The sequence below is a fragment of the Thunnus albacares genome, chromosome 17 (genome assembly GCF_914725855.1).
Source record: "Thunnus albacares chromosome 17, fThuAlb1.1, whole genome shotgun sequence".
In the NCBI taxonomy this organism is placed as follows: Eukaryota; Metazoa; Chordata; class Actinopteri; order Scombriformes; family Scombridae; genus Thunnus; species Thunnus albacares.
Genome location: NC_058122.1, coordinates 2799728 through 2824193, shown reverse-complemented (window position 1 = coordinate 2824193; position 24466 = coordinate 2799728). Strand labels below are relative to the sequence as shown.

The window sequence follows — 24466 nt, the reverse complement described above, 5'->3', positions numbered from 1 at the left end:
TGTACAGGAAATTCCTTTGTTTATACTGAAGCCTTGTTTGTGTTCAGAAGTAGTCAGGAGCATGCTGGGTGACTTTCTGATGACAGAGTGCCCTTTGTAGGTTAGTATCATAACACACACACATGCACACACACAGAATCACACACACACAATATGCAGTAAAATAAGAAGGTAAAATGTGCTAACATAGTGAGGCAAAAATGAGCCGAATATTTGCAGAGTTCAGCATCACATCTCTATTATGGAAATGAGCATAATACAGTCACGCATGCTCTGCCCAGCACGCACTCACACTTTATACACATGCACTTACATGTCCCCACACACATGCAAATATGCATATATCACACACAGCCACTATCCACATACTGCACACACACATACACAGACACACATTGCAGTGGTGTATATGGATTTAGAGCTTGTAAAAAATGTGATAATTTAATACAGCTGTCGCCTGTAAAACAAACCACATCTACTTCCTGCTGGTCTGCATCTGGCTCTCTGTCTCTGTCTATCTCTCCATGTCTCTGTCTGTCATTGTGTTTAATTTGCGCCCCCCTCACTGTAATCACAACACATTGCATCCATCTTTATTCTGCACTTTTATCCTTTCTCCCTTAATCTTTGTTCTATACCTTTTTATTCCTATTTTCATTTATTCATTCCTTCTTTTCTGTTTTTTCCATTCATAATGCCTTTGTTGCATTCACTCCCTGGTTTTAACCATGCATGTGTGGCTCTAGTGACAGCAATGAAATACATACATACATTTCATACATATTTGTGCAGACAAGACTAGGTTACCAGATGATTCCTTCTGACTTTGGTGATTCCCTGACTTTTCCTCTAGCACCACCATGAGGTTAACATTTTTAGTTTTTTAGTGAAATATCTCAACAACTATTAGGTGTTTTTTTTAGAAAAAAAAAAAAAAAAAGTTGGCACAGATATCCATGATGCCCAATGTTTCCCAATAAATTTGGTGATCTCCTGACTGACCTGCTGCACCACCAGCAGATTGACATTTTAGGTTCAGAGTGAAATGCCTCAACAACTACTGTTCCCCTAATGAATTGTAATAATTTCGCTGATCCCTTGACTTTTCATGTAGCGCCATCATCAGGTCAAAGTTTGTCCAATACTTGGGTTTATGGTCAAATACCTGTAAAAGTAATAACATTCCCATCAGTTTTGTGTTTAGTGCTCATTAGCAAATGTTAATTAACTAATTAAGATAATGAACATGCAGGTGTTAGCACATTACCAATTGTAACACCTGCATGTTCAACATGTTCATTATCTCAATTAGCATTGTTATTGTGAGCATGACAGCATGCACGTGTGTTCGCATTCAGCTCACAGCCATAGCACAACTATAAATCCAGTGCTGCTGACTCTTAGTCTTGCTAATGAATAAAAGAAGGACGGAAGGACGGAAGGAAGGAAGGAAGGAAGGAAGCAACATTTTGATTACCTCCTCCAATCAGTCATGTCAACTTTAAACTAACTAACTGAGGTAATGAAACTGTAGCTGGGGAAAGTATTTTAATGAAAATGAAGAGAGGAATGAGATTTCTGTTAGTTCTCACACTGTGTATTTGAGAGTTGGGCACATTCATATATTCATGTAGCTGCTTCTTTTTCAGCTATATCTGTTGTTATTATTATCTATTAGTTTATCTAAACATAATAAAATATAAAACAAAAAGGGGTTCTGTTAATATATTATTACAATAATAAATTGCAAATAACATAAAATTTTGTGCATTCTTGCTTTTCATTATTTTAAAGGATTTCATATATAATTTAAAGTCATTTAGACATGTCAGGAAACTAGTGGAAACTGAAGACTGGCTTTCTGCTAATCTGTGTTGCAGCAGAGATCCCCTTTTTATTTGGAAGAAAAACAACAAATGTGATATGATTTCTTTAAACAGTAGGTGTAAAGGATGGAACTGTTGCTGTCAGACAGTTATAAACTCGATGCAAGAGCTGTGTCTTGTTGCATGAAAAGAGGAGCTATAGATAGGGTAGGGTCTGTTATTTCAATATAATTTCTCAAGAATGTAGCCCCCAAGCATTATTATATGTTGAAACACTACATAAAATTTTTAGAGGGATATAAAGCCTACCATTCATAATCTTGATATGTCTCTTTTGTCTTTTTTAGTCAAATCAAGTAGATATCTTTCAACATTACAGTCTTTTCAGTGTCAAAGTCCGCAGCTTAACAGGGAAACACTGTCTGGGGAAACACAAAGAGGGAATTTGATGCTAAAAAGACATAGATGTGGCAGATATCCACTTGATATGACTAACTCAGACTGCAAAGGCCTCATATAAGCTTCACATCAACTTTTAAATGCATTTTTCACAAAATGATTGTGTGGACACACTGTGGATTTTGGGCCCCATCACTTACATTGAAAGCACATTTGAAGGTGATCTTTTAATATCCAGTATGTAGTCACTGTTCATATGAACACCTGACTGTTTTTGTGAACCTCTTCTTTAACTGGATCTTCATCTCCTTTTCAACACTTTCTTTTCAACTGATACTTCAAATTCACCCAGCATTTACACATAAAACTGACACTTCAACTTACATATTACATTCATTCATTTGGCAGATGCTTTTGGCCAAATCGACACTCAAATGAAGTACATTTCAAGCTACAGTAGATCAAGGAGAAGCCTCTGAGAATAAATGCCTCAACACTGAGTTCCACATTCTACCAGACAAAAGGGCCACAAGGCTTGCAGGTGCATGAAGTAAAACAGAAGTGCCTAGAAAGTGACTTTTTCTTTGATAACACTATTTTGAATGCAACTACAAATTCTACTGTTTCAGTGTTTCATCTATATTTCAAAAGCCTCAACTACAAAATTTCAACAGCTAGCACAGGTGAATTTTCTTCAGAAATGTAGCCTTTTTCTAGTCTTAAAATGTTCTTGGGCAATACAGGGAGAGATATTGTTCTTACTCTAGTAATGCAGTCCTTATAAAACTAGGAGAGATGGTCATTGTTTGTCTACATGGAGCTTCCTTAAAGGCATGTTTTCAAAAACAGTTATTACATTTTTGTCAATAAGCAAAATCCCTTGAATTGAAAGTGAGGCTTATTGCAGATGTATGGGTTGGTAATACATTATATTTAGATATTTTGTTAATGCATTAGCCTACATGATTTTGTAGGTTGTGTAACTTGTGGGAAATGCAAAAATGTTTCTCTGTCACCCAGTTACATTGTGACTTTATGGGATGAGAGATTGTGTGTAACATCTTCCAGTATAACCTAATTTGTTCATGGAATTCTAGCATTGATTTCTTCTTTTTTCTTTTTCTTTCTTTTTTTTTTTTTTTTTAAAGACAATTTTCCTGTAGGCGGGATTTCCTATAGACTAACCAATTAGTACATAGGACACTGGATGTGCTTTGAAAGGTCACTCCTCGTAAACTCGTCATTCCCGGCAATACTGTCCAATAAAATTAATGAAAGTCCCTTCGGTCCCGCCTTCAAATACCTCCTGGCCAGTCAAAATCTTTTAGTTCAACAAAGCTGTATTCGATAGGCTAAAGTGACGGACGTAATATGATCATTCGCCAATTATGAATGCAGGGGAGTTTTCTCTGACCAATGGGCGTTTAGGACGTAGACACTGCGCTTATAAATGACAAGGTGACAGTTTGCCCCCTCCTACATTCATTGACTGCCGCTGTGTGTGAGAGCAGCTAATCCCGGACCCTCCGAAAGCTGTAACAAACCGGTAATACTTGCGTTTCATTGCTCCAACACGTCATTTTTACTCACTTTAGTCCGTATTTTAAATGCATGTGTATGTGATATTTTAACTTCTCCGTACGAACTGTCAGGATACGCTTGTAAAGCTAGCTGTCATTGCTAACATTATAGCTAGCAAGCTAGGTCGGCCATTCAATGACTTGGTTCGTAGGAATTACTTCATTAGTCTGTGTGTTCCTGGTGTGTTTGTGTGTCGGATGATAGAGCAATAGGGACGTTAAGAGTGCAGTTCGGCCTTTGGTTGTCGTGCCGCCGGGGTAGCAGCGGTTCTCACAACGGGCACGGCGCGGCCAAGCAGCGCTAACAGACTACTGGATGTAAAATGTCTGACGCTGTGGGCCTGCCGGGCTCTGAGTCAGTCCGCCGCTGCAAGGACACTCCTATCGGGAGACCCGCGGAGCCATCTCGCCCCTTGTCATTGCATTACATGGTTAGATTAAGGTTTATTTTAGCAGGGACTGCACGGTACCGGTTTTCCAGGCCCCATGTGACCGTCTATGGTTCATTTTTGACCTTCAAGTCTGCAGGCTGGTTAGCTTAGCAACTTAACGTTAGCGTAGCTCCCCCTTGTACCAGGACAACCAAGCAAGCCCAGGTCTGACCAGGTGGCACTATCATGCTGTGTAACCTTGTCTCTGGCCTTGCCACTATTGACATCGGCTTGGGTTTTTTGGGGATTTTTTTTATAAAATACTGTGATCATTTATGACTGACATTCCGAATCTTGTACTAGCACCAGATGACACTTCCCAGCAGAAATGTCCTCCAGCTTTCAGCTAATGGCGTCTGTAAGTGGGAGCGTTAAAACCATTCATTCTGCAGCATGTGTAGACATTTAGCGGTTTATCTCGAGTTGATCCTTGCAGTAGTCAATGCAATTGGATTAGCTTCTTGGCTGAACCAGCTAGGAGCAACATGCCAGAGTTGCACTCCATGATCAACCTGTTGCTAGACTTGTCCTTTGTGTACTCCAGGTGCTCCTTTCTGTTGCAGTGACATTTAACCTCAAACTGATTTGTTCCGACTCGATAGCATTAATACACTGGAAACTTACTTACTTGAGCGTGTGTGTACTTTGACCCTCAGCTGAACCTGAGTTAACTTCTATCTACAGTAAAGCTGTCAAGGCTGCAGGCCAGAAAGAACAAACTATGGCACAGAACTGCAGCCTCCACCTTGATTCTCTGTTCGCTGAGACTCAGCAAGGCTGCACAATGTTTTAAATTCCCTGAAAAATCATAAACCAGCAGTTCCTGCATCCTTATGAAGCAGATACATATGTTGCTCACATCCTGACGTTAAGATGAAGCTCACAAAGAAGTAGACTATCAATTTCAGCACATAAAATGTATATAATCTGTAGCATCTTCTCTCAAAGTCTCAGGTTCAACTTCAGCATTATCACTATATGTCCATCTTTCATTGGTGTTCATAATCACCAGTCTGCCAGGTGTAAGTGGCGTAGAAGGTGCACTGTCCCATAATAAGTTCTGTTTGTTTCTCTCTCTTTCCCTCTCTTCCAGGTTCCAACCATGTATGCCTGCGCCAAGTTTGTCACTTCTCCTGCTGTGGTACGTCAACTACTACTTCTTGGGAGTAACAGTCTTGAGACAACTGATTATTTGGGGTGGTTGAGGTTTCTCCTTTTGATAAGTGGTTGATTTACTGATATTATGACGATCAGAAGTTAATTATGAAGCTTTTAACTGTAATGCAACTGTCATCTTGTGAATGTACTTTAAAGAAGAAATGTACAAACCAACAAGCTTCTTAGCATCCTTATTTGTCTTCAAGGACACAGTAGTTCTAAATGTTGCAGTAGTCAGTGGATGGCAGCCATGTTTGGTCCATGCTCTTCATGACAGTTGCACAGCTAGTGGCATTTCAATGTCAGCTGACCCTGCAGCATGTTGGGCATTTCAGTCATGGAGGTGTTGTGGAGGACAAGGTTCCATATTTACATTGGACACTTTGTTCAGCTGGACAGGCAGAACATCACAAACCCAACATAAAAGCTGGTTTGAAAGTCATGTAGTTTTAGAGACAGGCAATATGGGTACAATGTTGAAGCAGAAATAATGGAAATCAAATTTAGCCATGAAGCTGGCTCATTTGCAACATTGCATGCAATTGTCTAATAAATATCTTTTTTTTTTAAAGGGAGTGCTACCATGAGAGAAACTGTAGCAAAATTTCTACAGGTTAACAAATAGATCAGTGTGTGTGTGTGTGTGTGTGTGTGTGTGTGTGTGTGTGTGTGTGTGTGTGTGTGAGGGGCATGGTCACAACCATTTTAATTTTTGCTTAATCTGATAATTATATAGATTGTTTGACATATAAAACTGTGAAAATGTGCATCACAGTTTTCTCTACAGTGATGTCAAATTTCGTGTCTGACCAAAAAGTCCAACATCAAAGATAATCAGTTAACTACAATGTAAGACAAGGAAAAGCCTCAAATTCTCACATTTGGTTGAAAAATGACTCAAACTGTTAAAGGGGATATTATACTCATTTGCAGCTCTATATTTTTATTCTGGGACTCCACTAGAGTAGCTTTGCATGATTCACAATTCAAAAAACTCCTCATTTATCTTATACTGGTCTTTTATACAGCCCCTCAGCCTCTGTCTCTTTACAGGTGATCTTAGCTCCTGTCTCTTTAAGGCCCTCTCCCGATGAGCTCACTCTCCTCTGATTGGCCATCAGTCATGTTAAGTTACTGCAGATGCAAATCCAACATTTCCTGCTTCACTGCTCCATATTAAAAACTTTTAAATGACTAAATAATAACTGACTGTAATAATGATAATAATAATGACAGTTTTATTGTGAAGAATTTACAGGAAATTAAACATGGTCCTCAGAGAATTAGCATAGCTTCGTTAGTGAACGGATCAGTTAGAAATAATGCAGGGAGGACTAGTACTAGTAGAAACAGCCACAGTGATGATGATGTTTGATGAAGAGCTGCAGGCGACCAGCACACCTCCAACAGCTACTCATTTTACTTTGCTGTGGATGGCTCAGAGTGACTACCCCCAAAACAATGGAACAATACCATAATGTTAGCACAGCGGAGCAGTGAACATGCGCACTGTGTGTGGAGCAGATAACCATATAAAGAAATCCGTCACAAGCCGAGGTCGGCTCAGGCTGAAAGTAGAAAAAAATGTTGGAAACCGAGTGTTCAAAGCATAGTGAAGGTGGTGATTTTAGCTCACAGGGAATACTCCTACGTACGTTTACCTCATTATTTGACACGTTTAATATGACTGTCCAACAAGCACAATAGGTCCCCTTTAATCGATTATTGCAATAGTCGCCTATTAATTTTATGTCATCAGCTAATGGTTGCAGCTCTAGTGTACATGTAGTCATTGCCCTACTCTACCTGTTTCTAAAACAGTCGGTCAAATTAGCATCTGTGGATGCAGCAGTTTCTTTCAGCTTTTGGTCATTATATCATAATTTAGTTACTTAAAGCAGTTTTTCAGCGTCTGAAACATTGGCAAATGGAATGATCAAAGAGGCGATCTTGTTTAAACTAATTACAAATCACGACTCCATAACGTGTGGAGAGGGATCACAAACCAAAAAGAGATTGTGTAAATTATCCCATTATTTGTGAAAATTACATGACATTGTGGAAGTGCAGGTGATATACAGTTTTGTAATGTAATTTTTAATACAGGTTGTAATGAGTCTGCTTTTGTCTGTAGCTGCGTGGGGGGTCCAGAGTCCTCGCCCGGCCAGTCTCAGTCTCCCTCTTCAACAGACCTGAAGCCACAGTGGAGCAGCAGGTGAGTGTTTGACCTCAATCGTCTTGCATCCAATTCTTTATAAATTGCTTTTGGCTTCTGACCAATATACCTGACAAACACTGGGATGTGTGTAGGGATTGGACATGTTAAAATCTGCATTCAACTTTATATCACAATACTGATATACGTGAAGATATTACATTTTCTACAAATTGGCCTTAAAGGGATACCTACTATAGAGCTGACTCACCCTGAATAAATTTAAATGAATCAAATGCACTAACAGCATTAAAGTCAGCTGTTGGCCGATGCAGTAGTGTAGATGTCAATCCTCTCCCTCCCCTCCCCAGGCCCTGTTGCCAGTCAGCCAGTCTGCAATCCTGACACGCTCCTTCCAGACCAGCGCTGTCTCCCGGGACATCGACACTGCCGCCAAGTTCATTGGTGCTGGTGCTGCCACAGTGGGTGTGGCCGGCTCAGGAGCTGGAATCGGAACAGTGTTCGGCAGCCTCATCATTGGCTATGCCAGGTAACGGCTTTTACGCAGCAGTTTTTTGGATGCTTTAATCCACAACCCCTTAAAGCGTTTGAGATTTGTCATTCAGTCTGACTCCTGATGTCCCTATCATTTGTGTTTTAAACTGTCTTAACTAATCTGAGACATACAAACCAAAGACCTCAGCATGGATGTTGCCTGAAAGCATAATAAAATCAGCAGAACGTTCTGCATGCTCACTTCAAGCCATTCACGTGGGAAATAGGTTTTTAACATACCTGAACATGCCGGCTGCCTAAACTGTCTGTCTTGGGAACAATAGTTTGAAGAAACAATTATAACTACCAAAGCTCCACTTACACCCACATCTCAGTCTTCATGAACGGGAGTTTGTGCAGTGGTCTTAACTGATTCTCTCATTCTCACATGTTTTAAGACATCAAAGAAATCTTGAATGTCTGATATAATTTTTTCATAAAACAAGTTCAGTCACCTCATTCTCTTCCTCAATGAAAAATCAAGGATCTATGAATATGCAAATATTCTCAGAAGGGGGGACTTGTCTTGCTAAACACAGTGACGTAACCTTCAAGGGCACAAATGACTAATTTGTGTGCTCAGATAAAAGTTTCTGTCATATTGACCATTCCATGTGAAGAGTACTAGCAGGTAAATGATTAAAGCTATCCAGCTAGTGTAGTCTGAATAGTTGATGACTTGACTCGTGGATTTAAGTTAGTAAGTTTAAATGTGCATCTACAGTGTGTAACCTGTAAAACCTTTTGTTATAGAGCTGAAATGACAATTGACAGAAAATTAATGGGCTACTATTTTGATAATCAACTAATTATTTCAGTCTTTTTCAAGCAAAAAGACCAAATATTCCATGCTTTCTGAAATCAATTGTCAATTACTTTTTTTATAGACTAAACTACTTGAGAAAATAATCTGCAGATTAATCAATAATGAAATAATTGTTAGATGCAGCCCTACTTTGTTCAAATTGACATTTTTAGAGTGTTTCAGATGGCTTTGTTCAAAAGCAAACATAAAAAAATTCTTAATCAATAAATGTCTTTTGGATCTAATCCAAAACAAACCAGTGGAGAACAGACGTGGAAAACCAGTGTACAAATTATCAAAAAGATCCTGACCGACAGGGACCAAAGGACAGTCGAACAGATCTGAATAGACCAGAAAATCATGAGAACTAATATAAAATGCAGTAGACCTGAACAGAACCTAATGGAAATCGCAAACATTGATGCAGCCACATTTAAAAACCGTAGCAATCAAATTTGACACTCTTTCACCATAAACGCATTTCTCTCCTGTGATAATGATGCACCATATGAGCTGATAGTCCACATGGATTTATGGGGTATATTGGTGTACAGACATGAGACCAGACCTGATGCTAACAGTCCTGATAGACGCTGTGATTTGGACCCAGCCCTACGTGGGTCTCAGTTCAGGTCTCAGAGTGGACCCAGAAAAACCTATCAAATTATATTTGATGTGTAAATGCCTGTATTAATCACATTAATATCATTATTGGTGAAGCATAAGGCATCAATCACACCTATATTGTTCAGTGTTTTTGCTCATTTTTTTTGGTCTTTTAAATGCATAGTGACTTCCCACACAGACTGCTCACTGTGTCCACTCTGTGAAGACTTGTTTTTGCAGTCGTTACATTGTGGTGAAACTGTCATTAAATTTCACTTTGTGCACCTGTCTGCTCTCCTCCACAGGAACCCCTCCCTGAAGCAGCAGCTCTTCTCCTACGCCATCCTGGGCTTTGCCCTGTCTGAGGCTATGGGTCTCTTCTGTCTGATGGTGGCGTTCCTCATCCTGTTTGCCATGTAAACCTGGCAACACATCCACACCTCCTTCCCCTTCACTTACCCCCCTCTACCTCCTTCTCCCTGTCTTCTCCCTTTTCTCCCTTCTCCCTCCCTCCCTTCCTTCCATCCGGAGGGGGGTTTCCAGAACGGGAACTCTGAACGAGCTGTTAGGCCATTCCAATCAACGGAAGAAATATTAAAGGAAAAATATTTACATCTGAGGTTAGCAAACCTCCAATCCTACATTTTTATGTTCCTACACTTATTTTTGTTTTTCTGAAGTTTTATGTAAAACCTCACTTCGGTTGAAATAATCTGTCCAAAATAAATGGTTGGGATAACTAAAAGTCTGTAGTGTGTTCATCTTTATTATTGCTGAAAAATGGACTGCAACGTTGTCAGTACTGTAAAAATGCAACCAGTGGTAGTTTCAAACATCACTTAGGTTTTTTGCCGTTCTTGAAATGATCTCAACCCAATATGAACATCAGGAAATGGACAAACTGGCAATTAATCACTACAGAATTTAGTCCACCCATGTCATGTCACTGTTTGAAAGTAAAGTTAGAAGCCAGGAATAACTCGTAATGTCTTCTTGCAGAAATCAAGGTTCCCCACTTGGACATACTGTTAAAATTTTTGCAGTGTTGATGATCAAGACGACAGGACATGGCGATGTAGCAGCTCTCAGAATGAGTTCACCAGCAGTGGTGTGGATCACCAAATGTCCTGCTTAAATACTGTAAACTGTACACATGATATAGTTGAGATTTCCATGTGAGCACTTGAAATTAAAAGCAACGGTATCTAAATTCAGATGTCTTAAATGAGTTGAAACTACCACACTTGTTTTCAATCTTTGAGTCTGTTTACTACAGATGACCATTGAGTCAAGCTTTTCCTTCCTTCCACATGGAGCAGTTGTCTTCCATTTCTTTCAGTATGCAGTGAAAAAACAACTTGTATTGTCTTGAAACTTGATTGGCATTTCATTAGGGCTACAACTATTTTTGTTATTAAATCTTGATTTTATTAATCCCTTGATTTTCTTGGTTTACAGTTTTGTATGTGAAATGTCAGGAAGTGCATCACAATTTCTCAAGAGCCACAGGTGATGTCTTTAAGTTACTTGTTTTTCTGACCCATATTCCAAAACCTACAAATATTAATTTTTACAATGATAAAACAGACAAGCTGCAAATTCTCACGTATATGTTGGAAACTTGAATAAAAGGTATTTTTGCCCGAAAAATAATTTAGTAGATTTCTCAAATGTGTTCTGTTAACCGATTAATTTTCGAGTGGCTAATCTAATCGATTCACCTCAGAATTTATCACAGAACGATGAACATCTTGTCTGCAATAATTTAGACATTCATACTGTGAGGAAATGAATGGAAACAAATGGCTGCTTGAGAGTTAGAGCACATCCAACCATTCAAAAATGCGACAGGAGGCTTTGTATAGTACTCTTACCAATGTAAAGTGTGTCATTTTGTACAAACCCACAGAAACATGCAAAAACAAGTGTGGTATTATAGTGGTATATGTAAGTAAACTAAAGAGTTAATCAAATTACAGTATTATTATACCATATTATGTCCCTGCCATATTTACTGTAGTAATCACAGGTTAGGACTAAATATCATGCAGGTCTTTACAGACCTTGTGATGTAGTCATTGACTGGGTCTGGGTGTAACATGACTGGAAATCAAGAGTCAAGTTTGGACCCCAAAATGCCTCCATAAATAGGAGTGTCTGAGGTACTGATACAAAACAGGCTCTTAGAATACCTGCTGTTCATAAATTTACCACATAGTCGCCTTGTTCATAAGAGCCAGTCATGTTTTCTAATGCTTTGTAAACCCTGTAGACTGTTAACGTCACAATACTCTGTGTGGCTAGAACTTTATGATATGAAAAGGATTTAAATTGATTAACATTCATCAATTATCTTTCCATAAACTCGTTGGTTTAATACGTAAATACAGTATTTAATTGAATGTCGCCCTCTTTTGCAGCGGTACTTGCAACGTTTATTTTGAAGTTTCTCACCGGATATGCCGTGTTATATATTTCAGCGTAGTTTCACTGGTGAGAAAACAGACCCTGAAGTTGCGTTATACGAGCGGACTGACAGGGATGTGCTCGGTAAAAAATCAAATATTCTCTCACCATATTCCTTCTAACTGATAACAACCGGACGGTGTGTCGCTTCGTAAGCCGTAGCAGGGTGGACGGGCTCATTTTGCTGACGACTTCATACTTTTTGGAGGCCTGGGGAAAGACCCAGTTAAGCTAACGATAAATAGCCACCATGTCGTGGGAAGAAATGCCTTGTTTTCTGGCCTCGCCTCTGCGCCTCTCGCCTGCTCTCTGATCCCAGTGGACAACAAAACAGGTCGAGGTAACTTCGCACTCCGCTGTCAATGCAGCTTAGAGTTAGCATTATAAATTAGTCAACACCAGTGGTTTAACTCAGGCTTGTTAGCCGAGCCATGGCGGACAGCTTTGGAGAGGAGTCCAGCGGCGGTGCCCTTGGCTCAGGCGTTACCGGACAGGGCGGCGGAGCTCCGCTGCTGCCTACTTTGGCCAACTCTCTGCCGGGTGGACACTCGGTAGCCAGCGGTGCTCACTCCAGCTCAAATCCGGCCTCCCCTCCTCCCGCTGCGGCTGCGCATAGTGGCCTAACCGCTGTGGTGGCCCCTATATCCGCTGTCACTGCTACCCCAGCCGGGTTTGGGAACACATTCACCCCCGGCTCCTCGCCACCTGTCGTGGCCGTATCTCCGACCGTACACGCCTCCTCGCCTCTCCCCGGTGTTGGGTTAGGGGTCGGCGGGGTGGCAGGAGCAGGCCTCCTGTCCCAAATCCACGCCACTTCCTGGGACCCAACCCTCAGTACGGACTGGGACAACGAGAAGGCTTCCCAGCAGTGCATCCTGAGGATAAAGAGGTAATACAAATATTACCTTAACAGTAACAAAAAATGTGTCTGTGTTGTCTCAGTTGTGTGTATCCAGGAAAGCTGAGGCCTAAAATTAAATGGGGTGAGTAAAAATCGAAAGTAAAAGCTTACCATGAAGTTCCTGCTATTACTGGCATCCCTCAGAGACTCTACAAAGGACGGAAAATTCCAGGAAACTTCAGAATTTACTGTAATTTAGACAAATAAATTCAGACCACATGTTATTGTTGTTGTTAGGAGTACCTCTGTAATTCATTTAGACTACGCTGACAAAGCACATTTCCATTATTGTCATTTAGCCTAATTGTTGCCATGTCAGTGGTGGAAAGTAAGTACTTATTATCAAGTATAATTTTGAGGTACTTGTACTTTACTTGAGTATTTCCATTTGATGCTACTTTATTTTTACTTTTATACTTCCTACGCTACATTTCAGAGGGAAATATTGTACTTTCTACTCCACTACATTTATTTGACAGTTTTAGTTACTTTTCAGATGAAGATTTGACACAATGGACAATATCCATCCTTTTTTGGCTTTTGACGTCTTACAAAAAGCAGCGTCCACCAAATAGTGATTTTTCCCTCTAAACTTCTTACATGGTTTCATTTCAATAAATGTTAAAATCATCCAATATTTCAGCAAAAATCAAAGATTAGAGAAAAAGTCCAAAAACTGTTTGTGTATCAGAACTTTGTTTTTTCTTCTTTCCTCTCCCATTAATCATCTCATGACCTCTCAGATTTATCTGGTGACCCTTTGGAGGGGCCCGACCCCTAGATTGGGAACCACTGGACTAAACTAGCTAACTGTATATAAAGTAGTTGAAAGTAGCTCCACCTCCAGCAGCTACAACAGTAACATGCTGCTCTAACACTGATGCTTCAGTATTAATAATCTAATGATGTCATATATAATAATATATCAGTCAGAGGGACCAAACCACTACTTTTACTGCAATACTTTAACTACATCAAGCTCATAATACTTACATACTTTTACTTAAGTAGGATTTTTCATGCAGTATTTTTACATTGCTGTATTGATACTTTTACTTAAGTAAAGGATATGAGTACTTCTTCCACCACTGTGCCATGACAGAAATATTATTCCATACTGCTTCACAACGTTACCCATTATTCAGATGATCAGGCTGATTATTATCTTTTCCACAGTGTAACATAATTTCAAATGACATATGAAAACGTTTCTTGTGTTTCCAGAAATGGTTGCACAGTTACTTAAGATAATCCTCAGATTTCACTGTGGGACAGTTCTCATGGGAATTACTCTTTACCAATAGTTCCTATGAAAATTATTGACAGCAGGATTGTTTGTGGAAAAGTACATTGAGTTTTTCAAATGTAGTGGCCGTTTCAGGAACAGATATCTTAGGAGATCTGGACATAAGTCCAAAACTATTGGTATGGCGAGACACCACAAGAGGAAGGTGAAATAATATGTTTTTGTGATTTGTGTGAACTGACCCTTTTAAATCATTAATCTTTATTTTGATATCATTAGCTTAAGATATCATTTTTAAATGTTTCCCTTCTTTAACTGAAAAATCCAAAAAGTCAGTTGCTGTTGATTGTAAGATTCTCTCCATCTCTATGATCACTTTATCCTTTCAGGAACCTCATCTGTCTCCCTCCGTTTCTTTGTCTGTCTCTGCAGGGATATCATGTCCATCTACAAAGAGCCTCCACCAGGCATGTTTGTCGTCCCTGATCCTCAAGACATGACCAAGGTGAAATGCCAGGGGGGCTTCATTTATAACTGTTGCGTGAGCACATGCACTTCATACAAACGGATAACAAAAGATTATTATGTATCTACTGCCATCACTGCCATAAACATTCAGACCATCTCACGATTTGATACAGTTCCCATTCTTGATGTCTTCTATTTAATTCAGAATTGATTTTTGTTTCAAACCAATTCTTGATTCAATAAATAGAAAGGGGCAGTATATTTGGGCTCTTTCTCCAGTGCACTGTGTGCCATACCATTGACTGGTGTCCTTTGTCCACTGAACTGCAATATGAAACATAACTGACAGTTAAGCTAACTGGTCTTGATGAGGGTCAGTGTCTGACCAACAGAAAAAAGCAAACACAAGTGTGTGAGAGTAGGCAGCTTTTTAACACAATCACTTTATAAAACTGGAGAAAAGCGCAGTGGCACATATAAAGAAAATTTTGTAATACTGTGCATATTTCACCTAGACTGATTTTAAAGTCGTTTTTAGTTCATTTTTGTTTGTTTGTCTTTTGTTTTTGTTTTTGTTTTTTGTGCAAAATGGCTTCAGTGAAAACATGCTGCAATGTGCTGGAGAAGTGGCGGTGACTGCCACACACACTCTGCCTCACACATCATATCATCAACACCTGTACGCATATATCGACTGACATGTACTGTATGCTGCATTTTGGACTTAAATACAGTGTTTATTTTTTCAACATACAAGATATTGTGCTAAAAGACTGAGGCTTAAGCTACAGTACACGTCCCAGCCAGAAAGTCAGCATACTCACCAACTGATGATTCATTCATGCAGAAGACTTGGAAATACAGGAACAGCATTGTTCTCATATTACATTTTACAGCTAGTTATCTCTGGTTTCTGATGCAAAAAAACATGTACAATCAGACTGTTATTTTGTGCTAACATAGGAATGTTTGGCTGCTCTTATGTACTTGTTTATATTTTCATACAGTATTTATAAAAAGGCTCTTAGGATGAGTACTAACAGATGTGTTTGGCAAACATGACACTATCTTGGGTAACGTTAGCTGGGTTTCCAGTGAAGAGAAGGACAAAGCTGCTAACATTAGCCTAAACTCCATCTTTCACACCAGTGGGGAAACACTATTCACTGGATGTGCCAGTCATCATTGTGGCTTTTCTAATGTAACCTGTAAGCCCATAAAGTAATGTAGTTTATGATGTGCCCTTTGTAACACTGTGCTACTACTGTGGGTAATAAGCTAGTTAACCGGACATGCTAGCAATTGCAGCTTACATTAGAGCAGATGAACACACTTGTGTATTTGGTTTTGGAAAGAAAGAAAAGCCTCACACCTACAAACTTTTTACAGAGTTGCAATAAGACCTGTAATAGTAGTCTGCACACTGCCTCATCATATGGGGAAATCCAAATCCACACCTGCAGTGCCTAGTTACTGTTGCTAAGCTATCATTGGATAATCACTGTTCTGGGGTTTTAGTAAACTGTCAATTAAAAGATCATTCTAGTTAACTACAATTTGGGTCTTATTTTTATAACATTGTACTCACCAAGTTACACTAAATGCTGAGATCTGTGAACACAGCTCCATCATTATAAATAGATCAGACCAGGTCGGAACACAGGTCAGGTCATCACAACACAAGCATTCAGACGATCTGACAGGTTGGGAACAATCTTCCAGGCTAGTCAAACTTATTTGGAAGAGAAAATGAAGGCAAACGGTAAAACTATTGGTCAATCTGTTTGTTGTTAACATTCATCTCAGTTTACAAGCACACTTCTGGCTTCAACTTTGACTAAACTGACAACTAAATAGCAGCAATAACAATTATTTTCTCTTTTTATAAAAGAGAAGATGAACTGAAAATACAAACCGAAGATGAATTTGGCAAAATGACCTTAACTCAAGGCACACTTACTAGCTTTTTCCATTGCTCTGGTCCGCATCTTTATGTCTTTGTTGGTGGATGGAGTTTTGCTCACAGTTAGGTCATGTAACTGAGCTGTAGCAACTGGAAGATCTCCATCTGCTGACGAAGACTGTGAGCTGTAGATGAAAGCACTGGAAAAAGCTAGTAAGCGGACCTTGAGTTGAGATTATTTTGTCAAGTTTTCCGAGGTCAAGAACATTGATGCTGAAAAGATAAATTAAATTTGTCATGGACTTTTTGGAGAATCAGGGATCTGACAGATATTCTGGGCATGCTTGGGCAGTATCAAGATTTTTACCACCATGTGTCACACCGATTGCGTCAATGGGGGTTTCCAGTTTAACTAGAGTTAAAACCAGACTGGAAACTACCATTAACAAACAGGGAAGGAGTGAAGTTTTTAGGTCATGGGATGACTGAAACTTGACATCCTTCTCATTTGTACATTTTCTCCCTCACAGTGGGTTCTAATGTGGATGTTGCCCAGTGTTTTCTAGGTCAGATTTTCTGCACCATGGCATGTTTTCTTATGATCTCTCTTATCCATCCATTTGTTTCACCCTTCTTTCATCTCTCCCTTGTTTTTCCCCCCACACACCCTTTCAGTGTCTCTACCGTGCTTGACATACTTTTATTCCTTTATTTCCCTGCAGATCCATGCTCTGATCACAGGGCCGTTTGATACACCGTATGAGGGTGGATTCTTCCTCTTCCTGTTCCGCTGCCCCCCCGACTACCCCATCCATCCACCACGGGTCAAGCTCATCACCACTGGACACAACACTGTCCGCTTCAACCCCAACTTTTACCGCAACGGCAAGGTCTGCCTTAGCATCCTTGGGTGAGTGCTGGTTAATTCCAGGTTTTGTATTTGTATCATACTTAATTGTGGAAGCGACAAACAAACTCTGGCTGTACCAGAGTACGTGATGCTATAATATGTGTGTGTGTGTGTGTGTGTGTGTGTGTGTGTAGGACATGGACAGGCCCAGCATGGAGTCCAGCCCAGAGTATCTCATCTGTCCTCATCTCCATCCAGTCTCTGATGACAGAGAACCCCTATCACAATGAACCTGGCTTTGAGCAGGTACAGCTCTTTTTTGGTGGGCAAATCCTTATTTGCAATTGTTGATGGGAGGCTTGGCCCTGAGCGACACATTGTAGGATTTTAAAGTGATACTATGTAGAGAGGTACTCAACTGCCAGCAGAACTGAAGAACGCTTGGACAAAAAGAGAAATGTCTTGAGTTTGGTCATATATCATTTGTACTAATATGGGAAATTAAGTTTTGTTTAGTGGATTCCCCTTGACTATAATCAGCTGTGAAGTTTCAGGACTAATGTATGTATGAGCTGACCATTCACTTTCACTGTCACTATAAATTGCAGTATTGCAAATTTAATGCACTTTCATTAAAGTTACTAGATAAGGTTGTGGTCTGTGTGTGTGTCTCAGGAGCGCCACCCAGGGGACAGTAAGAACTACAATGAGTGTATCCGCCACGAAACCATGAGGGTGGCTGTGTGTGACATGCTGGAGGGCAAAGTTCCTTGTCCTGAAGCTTTGTGGTAAGACTAACCTCCTCCTTCTCCATCTGTCTCCAACATCTTTTTCTGTCTGTGCTTCTTTCTTGTCCTTCTCACCTCATCACTTGTCTCCTTCATTTCCTCACCCCTCTTCATCCTGCTTATCAACTGATGGATGTGTGCATATGTGTGTTTTTAGGAGTGTGATGGAAAAGTCCTTTCTCGAATATTATGATTTCTACGAGGGGGTCTGCAAAGAGAGACTGCATCTGCAGGGACAGAACATGCAGGTGACAATATTTATTTTTACTTATTTTAATAATTTTTCTATTGTCTATGTTTTACTTTACTTCCTTTGTCAATTAATCTTTGTATATGTTCAGTGAGAATGTAAGGAAAGTCTGTGAGATAAATAGTAATGATGCAAAGATTTGCCAATATATGTACTATACACTGTCTGTTTTGATACTATCACTGGGAGTCACTGACATGGGAGCAGAATGTACTTATCTCGGTTTCGTGCACACAGTTTGTTACGTTTTCTGTGGGGAAAATGCAGAAAAAACACAAAGTTTCTCATTTATTTTGAAAAATGTAAACATTGAGTGGTGACTTGTTAGTGAGGATAGTTTATAATTTTATTGATACTAGTACTCTTATCGATTCTTATCAGTCCAGTACTCAATCAATACTCTCAGTGATTTTTTTTTTTGTAACTTTGCAAAAAAAAAAAATTGTAGCTTTGCAAAAAAGGACAAAATTCAGAGCAGGATTTTCATTTATTTACAGCTCGGGGCACCCCGCTGCTCAAAAAACGTACATTCAACCCATCCCAGGTTAGAAACTACAAACCGGTTTCACTCTCTTCACACTCAGCCCTTCCTATCAAAAATACTTGAGCGCACAGTCTTTAACCAAATCTCTGAATTCCTTTCTGAGAACAACCTGTACGATCCAAATCAGTCTGGCTTTATGCGGGGGCACTCTACCGAGACTGCACTCCTGTCAGTAATGGAATCACTGGCTTAGCTAGAGCTGCTGGTCAGCCCTTAGCTCTATTGCTGCTAGATCTGTCAGCTGCCTTTGACACAGTTAACCACCAAATCCTCCTCACCATATTCACTGAGCTTGGTATCTCAGGACGGACCCTCCGCTGGTTCATGTCCTACATCAGAGGGAGATCTCTTAAAGTACTGTTATGTCTCTAGTCTAGGGGAAACCTGGACACAACATGCTTTGAGCCCCCGCTCTGCCCAATCCCAAGAATTGGTCAGCCCAACAATAATCAAAGTTCACAATGTAGCAGTTTACTTTCAAAAGCTTCGGAGTTGAGCAATGGCCAAAACAACAAACAAAAATCCACTAATCCCAACCCTATATTTCCCTGAAAAAAATAGTTGAAACCAAAAAACAAAGCTCTTACCTAATTCCTTATTGAAAACAAGAGAAAAATGGTTTACAAAAAGAAAGGGGTTTCTCACTCCTACTGACTGTGACTGGTACCTTGGTTCTAAATATTTACAGCGTACAATGATCTGCACATCTGATGGTAGGAAAGTTGCCTAACACACTTGGCTGACATCTTTAAGTCCAAAACCCACTGAAATCACTCAGATACACTCAACTAACACACAACTCTAGGGTTCAGCAGGAGGGCCTCCGTTGTTGGGAATGGGAGAGAGAGAGGACCATCTGCATTTACCAATCAGCCAACAGCTATCCCATCACTTGAGCCAATCAGGGAGCACCACCTGCATCTCATCTCACACACACACTGGATGCACACATAAAGAGAGGAGGAGAGAGAGAGTAGTTAATATAGGAGCAGAAACAAAAAAATGACCAAGGGTCATAACAGTATCTTTTGGGGGGAGAAGTGTCCAAACCCCACGGCTTATCCACAGGGGTTCCTCAAGGGTCAGTGCTCAGTCCCCTTCTCTTCTCAATATACACCACCTCACTTGTTACAATAATCCGCTCCCATGGTTTCTCATACAATTGCTATACAGTTGCTGCCCGCATCAAATTCAAAACCCTGACACTCGCTTACAAAACAGCAATTACAATAGCTCCCGCCTACCTGGACTCCCTCATCCAGGTCTACACTTCCTCCTGCTCACTAGGCTCTGCCGATGAAAGGCGCCTGGTACTACCACCACAACAGGGCTCTTAGTCACTAGCTAGACTCTTCTCTTCAGTGGTAGAACGAGTTACTTAACTCTGTTTGATCCACAGACTCCCTCTTGATCTTTAAGAAAAGACTAAAGACCCAGCTCTTTCACGAACACCTCTGCACTTGATGGACTGGAGGAAAAAAAAAAAGAAAATCTGCTTCTATGCATTGCCTCTATACTGCCTGTTGGCACCTACGTCCTGTGTTAGCCTAATGGCACTTACTTGCATTGTTCTCTCCTGACTAGATCCTTGCTTTTGTTGTATCGACTCTCAGATGTACATCGCTTTGGATAAAAGCATTTGCTAAATGAAATTGTAAATTGCATTCAAAAGTTTGGACACACTCTCATTCCAGGGAATGGGAAGTTGCCAGTTTTAAGATCAGTGTTTCCCCTATATCCATTTTCAAAATTGCACACAATGTCAGGGGGCTACTAACGATCTTGACTCGCACACTGTGTAAGCATGTTAATACCCTGCATTACCATGGAATTGTTTTGAGTCATCCTCCCTCTCCTCATTCTTCAAAGGACATCTACTTGTAAGATGTTCTAAGAGTAGCGTGGACCTGTTAAGGGATAGGGCAGTGCATTGATATTTCATTATCTGTTATGCACAGAATCAGTAGTCTGTATTGGGTTAATTTGACTGTAAATATTATAATCAGGATGCACCAAACTGAGGAATTTTGCATACAGCTCACCTCTCTATTTCTATGTCCCCTCCAACTCCCTCTACCCAGGACCCATTTGGCGAAAAGCGTGGTCGTTTCGACTACCAGGGCCTGCTGGCTCGCCTCAGCGCTACTCACAGGCGAATACGTGAGAAAAGCCTGGCGGAGGACAACCACAACGATGATGATTCAGACTCAGACACCAGCTCCTCGGGGACGGACCCTGACAGCCAGGGCAGCTCCCAGCCCTGACTCCCTGCACGGTGCTGGACTCAAACCCAGGCCAAGAACTAAAGACAAAGGGACCTTTTTTGTTTTGTTTGCAGTGGAGGAACAAAATCACAGAAGAGAATGTGATGCCTATGTTTCAGGGTTAAAGATTGGATACTAGCTTCTGTTGTATGGATGTTGCAGAGAGAGATTGAAAAGATGGTAGTGCTCTCTTGACAATGACCATACTGCATTGAAAATGAACACCATCCGCTAGTCAAATGCTGGCAAATTTGGCCTGTAGCGGTTTATTTGTGCTACTTTTGTAGCTAACCAGCTATCATTTTGATGTCCTCTGTGATTCTAAAACTGGAGGTGGCTGTCCAGATGCCTGATAGATTTTGACATCAACCAGCCATTTTTGCTTGAGGATCTAAAAGGTTAGTTTCATAGCTTGAACCCTCAAATGCACTGTAGGAATGGACACAAGCACATGAGGCAAAATTCTAAGGCAGTCATTCCACTTTGACCCACAAACCCAAACAGAAATCTAGTCTTTACAGCTCTATAAAACATTTTTTATACCCTTTCCTCATGGAAAGACTATCTGGTGGAGATCTGCTGACTTTGGCTCTTAAGTCAAGGCAGGCTTGGACCGGATGAATGGACCTTTTGCAGGGAGAGTCAGGGCTGAGTTGGCTGAACCAGTGGAAGATGATGGTGTTCATCAAAGCAGCACTCTGCAGGCTCTCCTTCAAAGTAGCCTGGTCTTCATTGAGTTGAGGAGGGGAAGTAACAAAAGACAAGCACTTTTGTAATGGACCTTTTACAGCAGAAGGTGGTTAGAGAAAGTGATAATTATCAGAGGCTTTGCAAGTCATGTGCCTTGTCTCCTCTGGCAGAGGTAAAGCCACGCCACGGCTCTTTCAGACTGGATCTCAGCTGCCTCCACACCCGGGCCGCATAAAACATCAGCAGCTCTAAATACAATGATTCATGTGTATTATAAAAAAGTTCTGCTTAGCTTTCAGTTCCAATAGTGCTGTTAAATTCACAGTAAATCTGTTTACCAGATAAGAAGCCGTTAGGAAAATGTCAGTTTCATTGACATCCAACCTTTATACTCTTTTTGTTCTGCTGTTTTCTCTTTGTTTTGCTGAAAGGAATGCTAATTCTCAGTGTGTAGGGTGCTTTGTTTATTTCACTTGTTCTTTAGGTTGTTGGCTCATGTGATTAACCAATCAAGACACAAATCAAACCATCCTGTGCTCTAGTTAGATCCACCTGGACTAATGGAGGCAAGACAAGAGGAAATTTCTACGTAACTGTCCATGTGTTCACACTGCAGGTACGTTAACTCTGTCACTCTATACTGCTGAAGGAGGGAAAAACCAAAGGCTTTGATTACATCAATACATAAGTACACTGAAGGCAAATCAAGCCTTTTAGCTGCCTTGGTTGTAGTTTATACATAATTTAACACTTTTTTGAAAATAAACATAAACCCCAACTGATAGCAGTCATTTCAAATGCATGCTTTTCACCACTGTGTCAGGCTTAACACAGATTTGGATTAAGTGGGAATCAGGCACTTAATAGCCAACCTTTCTCAGCTGACACTTTATTTTTGTCCATGCATGTGTGGCCAAGTTTCCCAACACGGCATAGGAAATGAACGCCAAACCTGTTTACAGAGTTGCTTGCAGTCTGAACACAGTCAGGGGTGTTCTCTAGACTTACCAAGGGACTTGCATGAAAAGAAGACAAGGAAGCAGAGTTTGCATTGGATAAATTCAGATTTTTTTAAGTCCATCTTAACACAATACTTACATGGAAAGAGTTGTTGGTTGCTGTAATCATTTCTCTCGTCTATACTGGCTGTGAAGTGATACTTTGTGTCAAAATCCATTCTAGAGTTCAGCTGAAGCTAATATGAGTTGGCTGAATTGAGCAGGTTTCTTCAGTGTGGTATCTTGTGTAGGTTTATTACCTGTATTTTGTCCCAGCAACCAACCAATGAGAATACTAGGATGCATCCTTTCACCACAGCTCAGCAAGTAAACATAAAGACTAAAGGTTGCTTTGGCTGATTCAGACTGCTGTTCAGCTGAACAGTGGAATGAGGACTGTAGATTTTATCTTATGTCTTACTGTGTAGTCATGTTAGGAAGGTATCACTGCATGGCCAGTAGGGAGAATAGGAATGATTACAGTGTCTAGTAACTCTTAAAGTTTAAAACGTGAGTATTGTATTGAGATGGACTTGCGAAAAGCAGAATCCATCTATAAATTCAAATATAGACCTTTTTCCCAAAGCTTTTCAACATAGCAAGAAGAGGTCCAACAAAGAAATGGCTGTTGGTTGTTTGTGTTTATTTTATGTCCCATCTGCCTCCCATTGTCCTCCAGTGTCTGCCTTTAGCTCTCTACAGCCATGTTGATGTTAAGAAGAGCAGTTTGCCTCTGACCTCTGGTCAGGTTAGACTCACTCTGCTGATGGTTAAAATGGGATTACTAATATAGGGCATTCCTTTTTATTTGTTTTATTATGTTATAGAATGGTTATGAAAAGCAGCTCCTAGCAGAATATATGTGATTGCCAAAATGTTGATTGCAACATGCTTCCTGAAGTGGAAGCAAAGAGATCATATCCCTGTTTGGTTGTGTTGTGTTGTGCTTAAAGCAGGATTCTTCTGTGGCTCTATAACGCCTGGATTACTGACAAAAGTGATCGTTTCCAGGTCTTGAAAATGTTGGTATTGTACAGAAGTTCTGGAAAAGTACAGAATAAAATGTTGTTCAGTCCTGATACATGTGACGAGACTTTTTTTGTTGTTGTTAATTAGAGTTCTTCATAGGTCCAAAATGTCAGACCTGATTAAAAGCAGACCTTTGGTAAGCCTACCTGAACCCAATGTGCATTTATTAATTTTCAAAACAGAAAAATATGATCCAAAGGTCACCCAAGGACAGTCAAATCTTATACAAATAGATCCAATTATAATTAATTCCAATCCAAAATGTGGTTGACCCTAACAGACCGTAATAAAGAGTACCAGTAGCAGCATGATGATCTGTCAATGAACTAGCAGCTGTGCAAGGAAAAGGACTGCAATATAATAAAAATGTTCTAAAAATAAATGTAAAATCCTTTTAAACTAACTCAAAAAGTCATTGATTTATATGCTTCAAAGGCTAACTCATAGAAATAATTGAGACCCGTTTTAACCTCCTAAACCAACAATAAAATATTCTGTAGCCAACTGTGTAATAGAAACAGAATATAACAATTCCCTAACCAATTTAATACTAT

At 40.1% G+C, this 24466-nt stretch overlaps 2 protein-coding genes across 2 annotated transcripts; both read left to right on the top strand.

Annotated features, from left to right (window-relative positions):
- Positions 1-3669: 3669 nt before the first annotated feature.
- atp5mc1 (ATP synthase membrane subunit c locus 1) lies at positions 3670-10260 on the top strand. Its single transcript, XM_044331240.1, has 5 exons — positions 3670-3771; positions 5330-5377; positions 7529-7609; positions 7921-8099; positions 9821-10260. Exons 2-5 carry the CDS (start codon positions 5339-5341, stop codon positions 9933-9935), a joined length of 414 nt encoding a protein of 137 aa, XP_044187175.1. The 5' UTR covers positions 3670-3771; positions 5330-5338; the 3' UTR covers positions 9936-10260.
- A 1725-nt stretch (positions 10261-11985) lies between these two features.
- ube2z (ubiquitin-conjugating enzyme E2Z) lies at positions 11986-23962 on the top strand. The gene is made up of 7 exons (XM_044331223.1): positions 11986-12870; positions 14561-14633; positions 17222-17409; positions 17544-17655; positions 18025-18137; positions 18295-18385; positions 21013-23962. Exons 1-7 carry the CDS (start codon positions 12413-12415, stop codon positions 21193-21195), a joined length of 1218 nt encoding a protein of 405 aa, XP_044187158.1. The 5' UTR covers positions 11986-12412; the 3' UTR covers positions 21196-23962.
- Positions 23963-24466: the final 504 nt, after the last annotated feature.

What these genes read in the sequence shown, in the direction of transcription:
- atp5mc1 (XM_044331240.1), top strand. Translation starts at nt 5,339, where the DNA reads ATGTATGCCTGCGCCAAGTTTGTCACTTCTCCTGCTGTG. An exon ending in AAGCCACAGTGGAGCAGCAG is followed by an intron (nt 7,610 to 7,920) that starts GTGAGTGTTTGA and finishes TCCCCTCCCCAG; the next exon opens with GCCCTGTTGCCAGTCAGCCA. An exon ending in CTCATCATTGGCTATGCCAG is followed by an intron (nt 8,100 to 9,820) that starts GTAACGGCTTTT and finishes TCTCCTCCACAG; the next exon opens with GAACCCCTCCCTGAAGCAGC.
- ube2z (XM_044331223.1), top strand. Translation starts at nt 12,413, where the DNA reads ATGGCGGACAGCTTTGGAGAGGAGTCCAGCGGCGGTGCCCTTGGCTCA. An exon ending in ATGAACCTGGCTTTGAGCAG is followed by an intron (nt 17,656 to 18,024) that starts GTACAGCTCTTT and finishes TGTGTGTCTCAG; the next exon opens with GAGCGCCACCCAGGGGACAG. An exon ending in CCTTGTCCTGAAGCTTTGTG is followed by an intron (nt 18,138 to 18,294) that starts GTAAGACTAACC and finishes GTGTGTTTTTAG; the next exon opens with GAGTGTGATGGAAAAGTCCT.